This window comes from Coffea arabica, chromosome 8c, assembly GCF_036785885.1.
Source record: "Coffea arabica cultivar ET-39 chromosome 8c, Coffea Arabica ET-39 HiFi, whole genome shotgun sequence".
NCBI lineage: Eukaryota > Viridiplantae > Streptophyta > Magnoliopsida > Gentianales > Rubiaceae > Coffea > Coffea arabica.
In genome coordinates this window covers 27153091-27165887 of record NC_092325.1, presented here as the reverse complement: position 1 = coordinate 27165887, position 12797 = coordinate 27153091, and the positions used below count along the sequence as shown (strand labels likewise).

Below are 12797 nucleotides of genomic sequence, written 5' to 3'. Positions count from 1 at the left end.
ATTAGATTAATTGAAAACGAGGAGACATTTTTGTTGGCTAGTAAAGTTAATATGGAAAGTGAAAATTTATGAAGCAATATGAAAAGGGAATTTGTAAAGCAAGGAGAAATATTGAAGCGATATCGTCAGTGTAGTCAAGTAGAGAAAAAGTGCAGTATAATCAAATACAACTCATCAATCAATAATGTCATTGTAATCAAAGAAGCGCATAGATATAGAGTGTTCAAGACTGAAGGCTGTTATTGGAAGATTTTAATGATCTATGGCAAACAGAATGAAACGTAGCCTCAATTGGACAAAGCATTAGATATTCTGTGACGTTACAAAATGCTTAAAAGAGAACATGGCTGAGTTATTAGAACAAGATTTAAAGAATTAATCAAGCACTAAATCCAATAATTCGGACTCAAATTTTGGGTGTCTTTCTATCATGATCTCAAAAAGTGAACTGTAGTCATATGTGCTTAGTCAACATATCTGTAGAGGATAAGAGCTTTCTACAGCCAAATAAGAAAATTTGAGCTTCCAGCTGAAGCACAGCGAAAAAACACAAAGAAAGCAAACATTCAAAATCATGGGTTTACAGTCATTCAGTTTGATTTGCTCTGGAACAAGTCACTCTGTTCTACCAAAAGCATCACCATTTTCTCTATCATTTCTGGCACCTTGATGCTGAGGTCTACCGGTGTCACTTGCATTATTCTCAGATCTGCACTTTCTTTCATTTTCTCTTTCTTTTTCTTGCTTATGCTCTTTTATTTCAGTTAGCTTTTGATGATATATGGCAAAGTTCAAGACCTGAAGAGCGGCATCTACATCAGCCTTCAAAATCTACTCAAGAGCAATTAGTGGACATAATTAGTCAAGGATAAGTAATTGTGCACATGAAAAAGCATTGGTGCTGCAATAAATAGGGATGAACAGTATAACAGCGAATCAACATACTGCAACATACAGATTTATCTGGCTTCTTAACTTCAATTTTGGGGGCAGTTGACAGATGTACTATTGTTTCCAAGGTCCTGGCAGTTATTGGAAGTGTTCCAGCCTTAGTCTACGTAAAACAATTGTTATTGTTTTGATAAAATTTGAGTATGTTGATGCAAAATACTACATACATGTACATAACTAACTGTGAATTACCTAACTACCTTGGCATTTGAACTGGTACTTCGAAGCTCTGCATAATAGGCAGTTGCAATTTGATCTGATACCTGTAACATAGTAATTTGTAAAATCAGCCATGAACCAGTGACCATGTAAGAGAAGCAAATGAATGGATAACACAAAGGAAACTTAAAAGAGATGTAAACAGAAATTCTTAATACAAATTATGGGACAATGATGTGGCACTTGTAGTTCAGGATTGCATTATTAGAAAGGTAGGAATGCAACCTTATCAGTTAACTCAGGTTGAATTCTGTGTTTTGCATAATGGATGTACTTCTTCAGAAAATCAATGGTGAGGGTCTCACGTTTACGACTTGTTTTCGTCCCATATAGCATTGGGTTATACTTGACAAAGACTGTGGAATTTGCATCACCCTCATCATCCCTTTTGTATTGTGTACCTACATCTGCATCTGAAGATTTGGGTGTTTCACTTTCAGCCATCCAAGCACAAAGATGAAGTTAGCTATATTTTAGTAAAGGAGCTACTATTCTCTTATCTCTATCCATAGTGGAACAAAAACTATGCATCCGCAAGACATGTTCTGAGATATGACGGTCTATACCAGGCTCCATTTGATCCAGAACAATGAACAGTAAATCAAAAGGAGAAAGCAAAGAATTTAGGAGACCAATATTCTTTGTTGTGGTTAGCGAGCAGTGATACTGTACATAACAAGAATAATATGCAGTCAATAAATGAAAGGAATGGATATGAAAGTGAAATTTTTCAAGGAACATAGATTCTGCATCTTACTGTTCCATATATGGGATTTGCAGCTGCTACAACACTACACTGGGCATTCAAGGATGCATGAATTCCAGCTTTAGCAATTGTTACAGTTTGCTGCTGCATGACTTCATGTATAGCTACACAATCCTGGTCATTCATTTTGTCAAATTTGTCAATACAAACAACTTCTCTATCAGCAAGAACCATAGCATCAGCCTCTAGCCTTCTTTCTCCTAATGACAATGTCATCAATTTGATAAATATTCACTATAGTTACTTTATAAAGTTAATGATAGCATAAGAGTGTATTACCTGTTTCTTGATCAGAAGTAACTGCAGATGCAAGCCAACTCCTGAATAACCTTGGCTAGTGGTTGATATAGCTAAAGGTGCAATATTCATGATTGCTCTTAGCAGCTGAGACTTGCCAACAGACTGATTGGCCAATTCTCTTCTCCCAACAGACTTAGCTAAAGTTAATCACGTTTATATGACTATCAAAGAGCATTCAACCAGACTAAGGACTTAAAACTAACTGTAGTTCAATAAGTTGAGGTGTAAAGAGTTTCTCTGGGTGGTAATAAGGAAAGACATTGGACAAGCTGCTGAGTTGGGAGTAGAAAATAGAGAAAAGGAAAAGTATGAGAAGATTTACATGACCAAAAGCAGAACTCTGAACATCTAAAATTAAAGTAAATATAATGGACTCAAGTAATAACTTATCCTGACAAATGAGTACCATTTTTTAAATTGTTTTTAGTTCCACCAAGCATCAAAAGAACCAAAGACTTCTTTATTCATGTATGATCGTATATAGATGGTGCAAGAGAATCGGCAAGTAAGGCAAATATAATATATGGAGCTTACTGTAATGTGAAAGAGTAGATAGATAGAATATGATCCTTTTACTGCATCGCATCATCAAAAGCAACACTGGATTACATATGAAGAGACAATACCACATTACTTCTGTAGGTTAGTTTTTCTTCTGCGGACGTCAAAAGAAATATTATGCTTCATTATGTTTTGTAGACTAACATAATGAATCATAATATATTCACAAAATATAAGAGTCTGCGTAATCCATGATTAAAGCAGCTTAACAAAAGTAGTTTTTCAAGAAGACAAAGGAATCAGTCAATTTTCAGACCACTCTTCTTCTTTTGCTTGAACCTGTTTATGCCTGTTTGTAGCGAGAGGTTTCAAGTTCAAACGTTATGGAGCTCTGCTGTTTATTATCATCCTCTTCAATCAACATTGAAGCTTCATCAACAACTGAGGATATACTGTTTGCAGCTTTTGAAGTGAAATTAAGGCTTCTTTTGGCTGAACTCTTTGCAGGTGCGGCAGCAGTTGCAGAAGTATTTATTGCAGATTTATCTTCAATTGTTGGTGCAGGCAGTGGAGTGATCATGTCTTCTGATTCTCTGGCTTTTACCTCAATTATTGTAGGTGTCATGAGTTGGGTTTGTACATTTGGAGGGTCTTCATGATTGATGGATGTTATCATCTGTGGTAGTGCCTCAAGAGTGTACAGTTTGACAACTGCATTTTTCTTTTGCTGCTGACTCTGATATTCCACCTCAAATGATCGAACAAAGTAGACAACTGTGTGCTTGCTAATAGATTCTGCAAGCTGCATATCTAGAGCAACTCCCTGTATTATTAAACATTTTAAAAATGGACTTAGCTGTATATCAAGAACAACTGGTTATTCAAACTGAATTGTGAAATGTAAAAAGTTCTATTGGTTGTTTCATTTACGAATAGAGCTTATGTTGAGCTTACAGTTTCATACGCATCATGCAGCTGAATAGTAGTATAAGGAATCAACTTCTCAACTTCTGGAGAGTAAATGGTGCAATTCATTTTTCCAGTTTCGTCAGCCAGTTTAATGCCAATGCGACACCTGAAAAATTTCATTGTCAGCATGAGAGAAGTTCTAATAAGACTATTATAATTATGAAGCAATTTCAACTAAAGTAAATTAAAGCAAATTCACTATTATATTAGTTTGTTTTCAACATATGAGGCTTTAAAGGTAAGAGAGTAAAGCAAGGTAACAATTATTTCAGTCTGATTATGACTGACCTCATTTGAATAGAAGTCGATTCGTTACATGAAGGACATGTAATAATCCAGTCTATATCAGCATCAACATTTTTGTGACAATTAGCACAGACTGTGTGCCAACATTTTTGCTGTCCGGGAATGAAGGCTGGTTTTGCTCGTACCCAGGCTATTTTTTGCTGGAATTTTCATACAAATAAACTATGTGATTATCTCTGTCAGCAAAGATATAAACATTAGAATTTCAATTATACATGGGAAATTACTTTATCAAAGGATGCCAGAACAGTCTTAATATCTTTGATGAATTCTGGGCCTAGAAGAGGTAGCAGAAGTGATGTATCTTTGAAAGCATTTGCTTCAAGCATATTTTTGAGCTTTTGTTTGTGAGCAGCATACCTAACATAAGTAAAACATATTTAAACTTGAACATAAGTTATTTTCAAACTATGAAATGCTGAAACGATGGTGAAATGGACATAATCAAACTGTGTATTAAAAGATTTACTTATTAGTTATGAACTGGACATAATCAAAAGATTTACTTATTAGCCCTGAACTGGGTATTCTCAAACTGTGTGTCCTGGAAAATATGGCAAACAAAAAGATACTGTTCAAATTTTTTTATCATCTTTTGTCTGCATATCAAACATATTTTCTTAACAAGCAAAAAACAGAGATATTCTTGAAGATTTAATGAAGAAAATAAAGTATGTGAAATTTAGTGAACGAATGAGTGGTTTTTATTTAGAATGAGCAATGTATAAAAAGCAAGAATAGGCTGACCATTCATTCATTTGCATGTCTTCAGGAACTGGTGGATTGTTGAGGATGCAAGATGAGAGCCTTGAGGTTAAAGAAAGTGTTGTAGATTAATATATATCAGTTGGATTAATATATATCAGCAAAAGTAATATTAGTTGTTAACAACAAAGCAATTATTTTGAAATCAAAGCTTACTTTGAAGAACTTCTCTGTCTGCATACTGATGCAGGTCAGCAAATGATGTCAGTTCAAATGGACATGGTAAAGTTGGAGGAATTGTTTCATTGTATGGTTCAATGAGAGTGTCACTGTTAATGGCCCATGAAAAGGGGTAGTTGCCAATTCTGAAATTTGCTGATGTGTCCATTATTGATGCATTTGAGATGTAGTAGCGCTTGAATGGACAAAACATGTGTTGAAATAGCTTAATGCAGCTGTCATACACAAAAGCAGAGACTTTTGTTCCTTGATTTATAGTGTTAATGAAACAGTGTCAGAAAGGAATTTATGTTAACGTTAATGAGTATTTATGATTGATGTTTGATAGACCTGGGAATCAGTCAACAAGAAGCGACGAAACCTTTTGAATGGAGCAGTTCGTGCAACATGCACATTTCCCCTTTCAACAACTTGAATTAGCACAATCCAGTGGTGACTCTGTTTGTTCACTTCCAACACTTGAAGCATTTGCCTGTAATAGGAAAAAATGAAGCATATTTCAATATGTTGTTAGGAAGTTTGAAGGCAACATAATGTTAATATAAAAAAAGAATTAGCCAGCTCATAGGACAATGTTTTTACTTCTAATTAAAGCTGTAGACTATTCTAATATCTCTGTACAAATGATGTTTTTTGTATGATCTGCATTGCCAGAATCAAAGTAAGCCGGTTTGATCAAGACTTTGACAGAAGCAGTTGTTTTTGCACGTGATAAGGCAATATAGAGTTGCCCATGTGAAAAGACAGGCTCCTTCAAATAAATGCCAACAAAGTCAACTGTTTGGCCTTGAGCTTTATTAATTGTCATTGCAAAACATAGCCGAACTAGAAATTGAGTTCTCTTGTAAGGAACTGGATATTATTCATCATTTGATGGTTGTAAAGGAATTCTATGTATAAACACTTCTTTGCCAGCAAATTCACCAACTGCTATCTGTGCATGGACCACATTTTTTTGCAATGTCTTACATATCAGTCTAGTTCCATTGCATAATCCTTCTGTAGGATCAAGATTTCGTAATAAAATAATTGGTGAATTTGGTTTCAGTGTCAATTTGTGAGGAGGTAAACCACTGGGAGCTAAAGTATTAAGCAAATCAACATACTCAGCTTGATAATTTGGATTTATAGTTTCATCAAAGCTGATATATTCAACACTGTTTCCAGGGAATTTTTCAATCATTAAGTCATTAATTTCATCGACAAAGTGATTTTTTGTACTTAGTATTGCTCTATTTAAAGATGAATCTGCATTTTGAGACAGCTGATTCAGGTCTGGATATACAACACCTATCAATGGCTGTAGTGAATCAGTTTCATTATCATATTTAATTAATATTGAAGGAGGAATTTGGATACAATCCTGTATTTCTGATTTTTCTAAACCATCTCCTACTTTCAAAAGAAACTGTGTGAATGATGGATCCAGTCTTGCTCGCATGTTGTCAGTTAATTGCAATTTTTCTAGATGAGGCCACAAGTAAGAATTAATTAAACATGCATTTACTGTCTGAGATTTACTCCCATTGCATACAACAGGTAGTGTTTGCCTGAAATCTCCGCCTAAAACTACTACCTTTCCACCAAAGATATCATCTGAACTCATTAAGTCTTGCAGCAAATCGTCTAATGCCTCAATTGCTGCTCTTTTAGACATAGGGGCTTCATCCCAAATTATTAGTTTGCAGTCTTTTTATTAAAGTTGCTAGTGAACTTTGTTTGCTAATTCAACAAGTTGCACCAGGGGAAATATATATTGGTATCTTAAATCGAGAATGAGCCGTTCGGCCTCCCAGTAAAATTGAAGCTGCAATACCTGATGTAGCTGTTGCTAATGCAATAAATCCTTTTGATCGTACATCTGCTAACAATGCACGATACAAAGCACCTGTTTTGTTTGTGTACACTCTTTCAGAAATGCCTCTTTTTGCCTCGTATTTAACATTACAATTGCATTTAAGTCATCTGCTGAAATAGCTATACTATGCTCTGCTCTTAACTCTCTTGTTTCATTTTCAAAGTCTGTGAATGAAACGTTAGGAGGAACTAAATTATATGAAGAAATATCTTTTCCCATAAATTGTAAGAAGCCATTTATTTGTTCAAGAACCTTTAGTCTAACTTGGTTTGTTGTTAATGTATTTAGTCTAACATAATCTTCTGACATGACATCTTCAAATTTAAGCCATAAAGCCATTGGATCATTTGGACATGAATAAACTAATAACGTAGCAAATAAGCGCCTCATTTCATATGGCATATGAAAATGAGCAGCTTCTTGTAAGCAAAGTTGTTGGCTATCATCATGCTACAAATAACCTCTCAAAAGTGATGCCTCTCGAAAAGTTTCTACTTGTACTTTATTAATTGTTCTCAAGTCAGAAAAAGAAGTTGGACAGCGAACTTTTGTTAGTAGAAGTCTTAAATAGTACCTCTCACCTTCAGCAGGATGAGCAGTCACTATTCTTCCTATAGAGTCACCTTGCTCACGTATTTTCCACATTCTTTTGTCCGCTTTCCAAACAAAAAATTGTGGAAATTCTGAATAGGTACACTTAAGATTTTGTGCTTCTTCGTTTGTTCGGTTCTTGTTAAAAAATTCAGTAAGCATGGTTTGTCTTAAATGTGTATTCCTTACAAGGTTACGCAGATCAGTGTTTTTCTTGAAATTTAGAGGTTGCTGGTTTTCTAAGTGAAGCTGAAGATGAATAATAGCCGGTTTGATTTCACTAACAGGAAATCTAAAAATTCTCCATGTTGCCTCTAGAGGTGATATCCACCAGGTTGATATATATTGCTGGATTTCATCAATCGCTGGATTTGAACAATCAGCAATAACTCGAAAAGAAGTCCTATCATGACCTTTACAAATATATTTATAAATATATTTGACTGCCTTGATTGTTGAACATATCTCAACATTAATATGTTAATCAAATTTAGCAAGGAGATAAGGATTGTAAGGTACAACCCAATGATTGTCAAGTAATGCATTTCTTACTTTCACTTTCACACCGTTATTTCTTCTTCGATATTTTGGATATGCATATTCTGTTTGACAGGTTGAGTCACAAAAGTCTTTTGGATAAGAGTTCTTACAAGTTCCATTTTTTCTCATACGAACATTTTTTGGATTTGCTACACTGCAAGGACCATGAAGCATATGCTTGACAACCATTCTATATAGGTGCTTATTCTATTTTTTATCTGGTATCTCAGCACATACAATTTTGTCATATTCTTCAGGATTATAAAGTTTATGCTCTGATTTTAAGATAAGAAGAAAATGTGCATGGGGTAATCCTCTTTTTTGATACTCTATAACATATGTATAGGCTACTATTCGGCCAAAAATATTTTTTTTTGAAGAGTTCATTTTTCAATTGTTCTACTTTAGCATGAAAAATTCTAGAAATCAAATCTGGTCAGTTCTGTGTTTCATCTTTTGCAATTAGATAGTCTTTTATCTCTGGCCAATTAGGATTGCAGGTAATAGTCAAAAAAAGATCTGGCTTACCAAACTTTTGGACTAATGTCATTGCATCCATATACTTTCGCCTCATATTTCTAGGTCCTCCTATAAAGCTTGGTGATAAAATAACTCGCTGACCAACATTTGATCCTAGAGTTTCTCCAGATGCCACTGCATCAATTATGCCATTCAAAAATTCTTTCCTGATTTCTTCTTGCTGTGATCTAAAAAAATCAAGTCACTGTGTTTCGACTTTAACATAACCATCAACTACATATTGTTGTAATAATCGACCAAAATGCAACAGAAATGATTCATCTATGTCTCTGATTTGAAGTTTATAAGCATAATATTCTTTGAGCGAAACAAAATATGGATCATCTTCTAGTGTACCCATTACTACAATATAAAGTAATAAACTATTTAGAATAGCTATTTATGTAAGTTATAATGTGGTACAGTATTTATTATTTTCGATTGCGCTTACCAGCTTCTTCATTGTGAAGTAACTGATCAACAGTAAAAGCATTTGCTGGAGAGACTAGATCTGATGCTTTCCTGTTTGTCTTAGCTTTCTTTTTCTTTGTTTTTATTCCTTTCTTTGGAATGCCTTGGTGCCATCCAAGTTCTCCAAAGGGAAACATTAATGGGTATTGTAATGGATCATAACATGCATAGTAATACTCAATATTTCGTGGCTGTCCACCATGAGTATATACTTGAATGTTACGTCAGCTATTTTCACCGTTTTCTTGGCCTTCTACCCATAATGCAGTTACCTGCGATTCAGTTGGCTTATTGTCGACTCTCTGGTCAACACCAGGCAGAGTACGCAGAATTATCTTATAGCTAGATAAATTAGGGGCATTGCTTAAGCTCTTAAAAAATTTTGCATATGGATTGTTCTCAAGAACAGCCATAATTTTTTTTATTACATCTTTTGATAGTCTTGGACAGGCAGCTTTACAGTTAGATAGTTCAACGTCATGAAAGAACAATTGCATATTACTGCCTGGGTTGCTAGCAAGGGTCAAACTGTTCAAAAAATGATATACTTGTCCCTGTACTTTAAATGTATACACTCCTTTGTTTCGTCTTGAAAGATTCTTATCACATTTAATACCAAAAGATGTGAATCCAAAGTGATTATTGTAAGTTCTAATCAATTGCCTAAATGTTTCTGCTTCCTCAGAAGATGAAGTTAAAAGTTCTCTCAAAACAACTGGAAGCTTATTCTGCATGAGGACTACATCACCGTTAGCACAGCAAAAGTTTGCCGTTTCTGAGTAGAACTTTTTAGCTCCACAATGCGGACAGTCTTTTTGTTTTGGCAGAATATCAGGAGTGTCAACTATATAGTCTAACAACACTCTTCCTTTCTTAGGAGTGCTTCCTAAAGTAAAAAACTATATATATAATATCTGACAACATTAGAAACTTTTATGGTAATATTCTTTTTCAATGAAGATAAAGTAGCAAATATTGACTATAACCTGAACGTTTTCTTTTCTTTGGCACATGGTTTTGCCGTTCATATGTCGTTTGCATTCCTTGATCTTGCAGTGAATGGTTCACACATCAGATCATAACTTTAGTAAATAAAATACTAAGTAAATGATACATTAAAAGTTCAATGAACCATAAAAGGAATTACCTTTGTTATGGTTCATAGGTATAGCAATGTTTTCAGAATTTCTTGATGCCTGAATTATACTGGTGTATGTAGGTATACTTCCAGTACAAACTGGCTCAGCAGGCTGGACACTGTCATTGTGAGACTTTTTTGATTTCCATCTAGTATATGCCTGCTGCCTATTTTTAGGAAGCTTAATATTGTCATTGTTTTCAGCTTGAGAGCCATTTTCCAGAAGTTTTCTATTAATATTCAACAGAGGAATATTGACTGGTTTAGTAGAAGATTGTTTCTTCATTTGAAAATGATATAAGCGTAATCTTTTTTATTTCCATCTAAGGTAAGCCTGTCTTCTGTAGTTTTTCTTCTCTGAATGGATACCTAAATGTGGCAAGCTTATAAAAGGAATGCCTTGAAAATCAGACATCATGGCATAGCCGTTTGTAGTAGGCTGTTTGCCATGCAGAGAAGGAACAATTGTGAGAGTTAGGTTAATTATGAAACAGACATTCAATAACATTAGCTATGGATTAAAGAGGTAAGCAAACATATTACAGATGAACAAGTAGCTGACAATAAGCAGTTTGAATATTCATCAGTAGCCTTTGACAATCACAGGCACACAGCATATATAAATCAACAATAAGCAGGTATCAATGCTGATGAAAAGTTGTAAATATGAAGCATCAAGAAAGGCTAACAAGCAATTTATCAAACATTAGGTAGGCTATTATAAGTAATAGAACTAACCGGCAAGTAAAGCGGGGATGCAAGCCAAAACGTTAAATCCTCAAAGCAATGCTGCAGTGTAAAAACGGAAAACATGTAAAAGAAACTGTATGTTACTAGGATAACACATAAATCCACAAATACAATGAAGGAAAAGCTAAGAAAAGTTGTATTACCAAACGATGAGAGAGCAGGAGAGCGAAGGAAGGCTTGTTTATGCAGTCTGTGAACGGAGGAAAAACAAAGGAGAACAAAAGCTATTAATGTACGTAGTAAGCATGGACTGCACTATTCAATCTGACCAAATCTAGTACTCTGTATTTGAATCTAATGGCCATGAAAAAATGAAGTACAGCTGATAACTATTCAGAAGATTGACATTTCAACCTAACTCTCACAAAAAAAAAGTTGTTGTCTAATCTAATTAGGTGAAAAAGGGTGTAGTTGAAGAATGGCTGTCCTTTTTTTGACATTGTTAGAAGAAAACAAGCGGAAAAACTGGACAAAAAAAAGAATATGTAAGTACATTTCTGGAGTGTTCTTAACTGGAATCGATAACTCTGTGACCTTCTTCAATCTACAATAGAAATAAGTTGGAATTATATTCAAGTATTGACTGGAACTATTGAATGTTTAACTGGAGTTGACAACTTTAAGAAACAAACGTTTAAATGAATTAAAATAGAATTGATAACAAATATATATAGCATATTAAGTCGTAATTTTAGTTCAATTGTATAACTTTAGATGAGAATAAAATAAATATAAATACAGCAAAATTGTAGATTTTATTGTGAGGTTCTAGATTTTGTGTATAATAGGAAGAAAAATGTACATTACACTAAAAAAATAATTGTATTCTTTATAATAGGATAGGATAATTTTAAATAGCCAAATATAATTTTAAATAATACGGTTAAAAAATGAAATTCAAATATTAAAAAATTGAATTAATTTGTCAAATATAAGTTAAAATGTCAAATATAATTTACAATAATGTTAAATAAAATGTGATATATAATTTTTAATAAATATAATTATAAACAATTTAAATGATAAGATTGAAAACTGGAATAGAAATAAATAAATTTCAAGTTAATCTATCTTGAAAGGTTAATCTACATAGAACATACTCATATGTTTTAACAAATAGAATTTTAAATAATTTAAATGATAAGGTTGGAAACTGGAATAGAAATAAATAAATTTCAATGATAAGGTTGGAAAGTGAAATAAAAATAATTAAATTTTAAGTTAGTCTATCTTCAAATGCTAATGTACATAAACTATAATTATATAAATTGTATAATTAAGTCTGTTCAAAATAATGCATCTAATTTAAGTCATTTAGAAATAATTAAATTTCAAGTTAATCTATCTTCAAATGTTAACCAATTTACTATCTTCAAATGTTAATATACATATAATATACTCATATGTTTTAACAAATATAACTTTATAAATAATTTAAATGATAAGGTTGGAAAGTGAAATAAAAATAATTAAATTTTAAGTTAATCTATCTTCAAATGTTAATTTTATAAATAATTTAAATGATAAGGTTGGAAAGTGAAATAAAAATAATTAAATTTTAAGTTAATCTATCTTCAAATGTTAATGTACATATAATATAATTATATAAATTGTATAATTAAGTCTACTAAAAATAATGCAACTAATTTAAGTCATTGAATACATCTAAAAAAATGTTAACTTCATATGGCAAAGTGAAGCTTATATACAAAGCAAAAGGAAAAAGGCCCAAAATTCATCTATTGTGCCATGTGTCAGCACAACAAGGTGCTACAGTAACTTTAGGCCTTTTCTTATCTTATAGTAAGAAATTAGGGTTTCTTTAATTTGAGTGAACCCTAATAAAGATAAACAAGACATTTAATCCCAACAAAAGTCCATATGTTTGGCCTACTAAATATATAGTTTTATAAAGTATTTATGGACTTCAAGAAAATTTTGGATTTAAATGATAAATTTAGGTCAAATTATGG

At 33.0% G+C, this 12797-nt stretch overlaps 3 protein-coding genes across 4 annotated transcripts; all 3 read right to left on the bottom strand.

Annotated features, from left to right (window-relative positions):
- Positions 1 to 352: 352 nt before the first annotated feature.
- Positions 353 to 11288, bottom strand: LOC113706574 (uncharacterized). 2 transcript variants are annotated; one of them, XM_072062417.1, is made up of 11 exons: positions 10968 to 11288; positions 10813 to 10863; positions 5319 to 5429; positions 4240 to 4372; positions 3995 to 4152; positions 3692 to 3812; positions 1928 to 3560; positions 1396 to 1583; positions 1144 to 1214; positions 956 to 1054; positions 353 to 831 (listed from the first exon to the last, which is right to left on the bottom strand). In XM_072062417.1, exons 3-7 carry the CDS (start codon positions 5423 to 5425, stop codon positions 3081 to 3083), a joined length of 999 nt encoding a protein of 332 aa, XP_071918518.1. In that variant the 5' UTR covers positions 5426 to 5429; positions 10813 to 10863; positions 10968 to 11288; the 3' UTR covers positions 353 to 831; positions 956 to 1054; positions 1144 to 1214; positions 1396 to 1583; positions 1928 to 3080. The 2 variants fall into 2 exon arrangements, with proteins under 2 accessions (XP_071918518.1, XP_027084299.1); XM_027228498.2 differs by lacking the exon at positions 10968 to 11288 and adding exons at positions 4760 to 4819; positions 4934 to 5203 and having other exon boundaries at positions 353 to 1054; positions 5288 to 5429; positions 10813 to 10829.
- Positions 616 to 2305, bottom strand: LOC113705874 (DNA replication licensing factor MCM3 homolog 3-like). The gene is made up of 7 exons (XM_072062724.1): positions 2216 to 2305; positions 1928 to 2050; positions 1737 to 1836; positions 1396 to 1583; positions 1152 to 1214; positions 956 to 1054; positions 616 to 831 (listed from the first exon to the last, which is right to left on the bottom strand). The coding sequence occupies exons 1-7, from the start codon at positions 2303 to 2305 to the stop codon at positions 616 to 618; spliced, it is 879 nt and encodes a 292-aa protein (XP_071918825.1).
- On the bottom strand, positions 5817 to 6614 carry LOC140013442 (uncharacterized). The gene has a single exon (XM_072062723.1). The coding sequence runs from the start codon at positions 6612 to 6614 to the stop codon at positions 5817 to 5819; it is 798 nt and encodes a 265-aa protein (XP_071918824.1).
- Positions 11289 to 12797: the final 1509 nt, after the last annotated feature.

Coding starts and splice junctions, on each gene's coding strand:
- LOC113706574 (XM_072062417.1), bottom strand. CDS start 5,425: ATGCTTCAAGTGTTGGAAGTGAACAAACAGAGTCACCACTGGATTGTG. Junction 4,373..5,318: donor CGAACTGCTCCATTCAAAAG/GTTTCGTCGCTT, acceptor TACTTATGTTAG/GTATGCTGCTCACAAACAAA. Junction 3,813..3,994: donor TCGACTTCTATTCAAATGAG/GTCAGTCATAAT, acceptor GAAATTTTTCAG/GTGTCGCATTGGCATTAAAC.
- LOC113705874 (XM_072062724.1), bottom strand. CDS start 2,305: ATGAATATTGCACCTTTAGCTATATCAACCACTAGCCAAGGTTATTCA. Junction 1,584..1,736: donor TCTGGATCAAATGGAGCCTG/GTATAGACCGTC, acceptor CCAAATCTTCAG/ATGCAGATGTAGGTACACAA. Junction 1,215..1,395: donor AACCTGAGTTAACTGATAAG/GTTGCATTCCTA, acceptor ACTATGTTACAG/GTATCAGATCAAATTGCAAC.
- LOC140013442 (XM_072062723.1), bottom strand. CDS start 6,614: ATGTCTAAAAGAGCAGCAATTGAGGCATTAGACGATTTGCTGCAAGAC.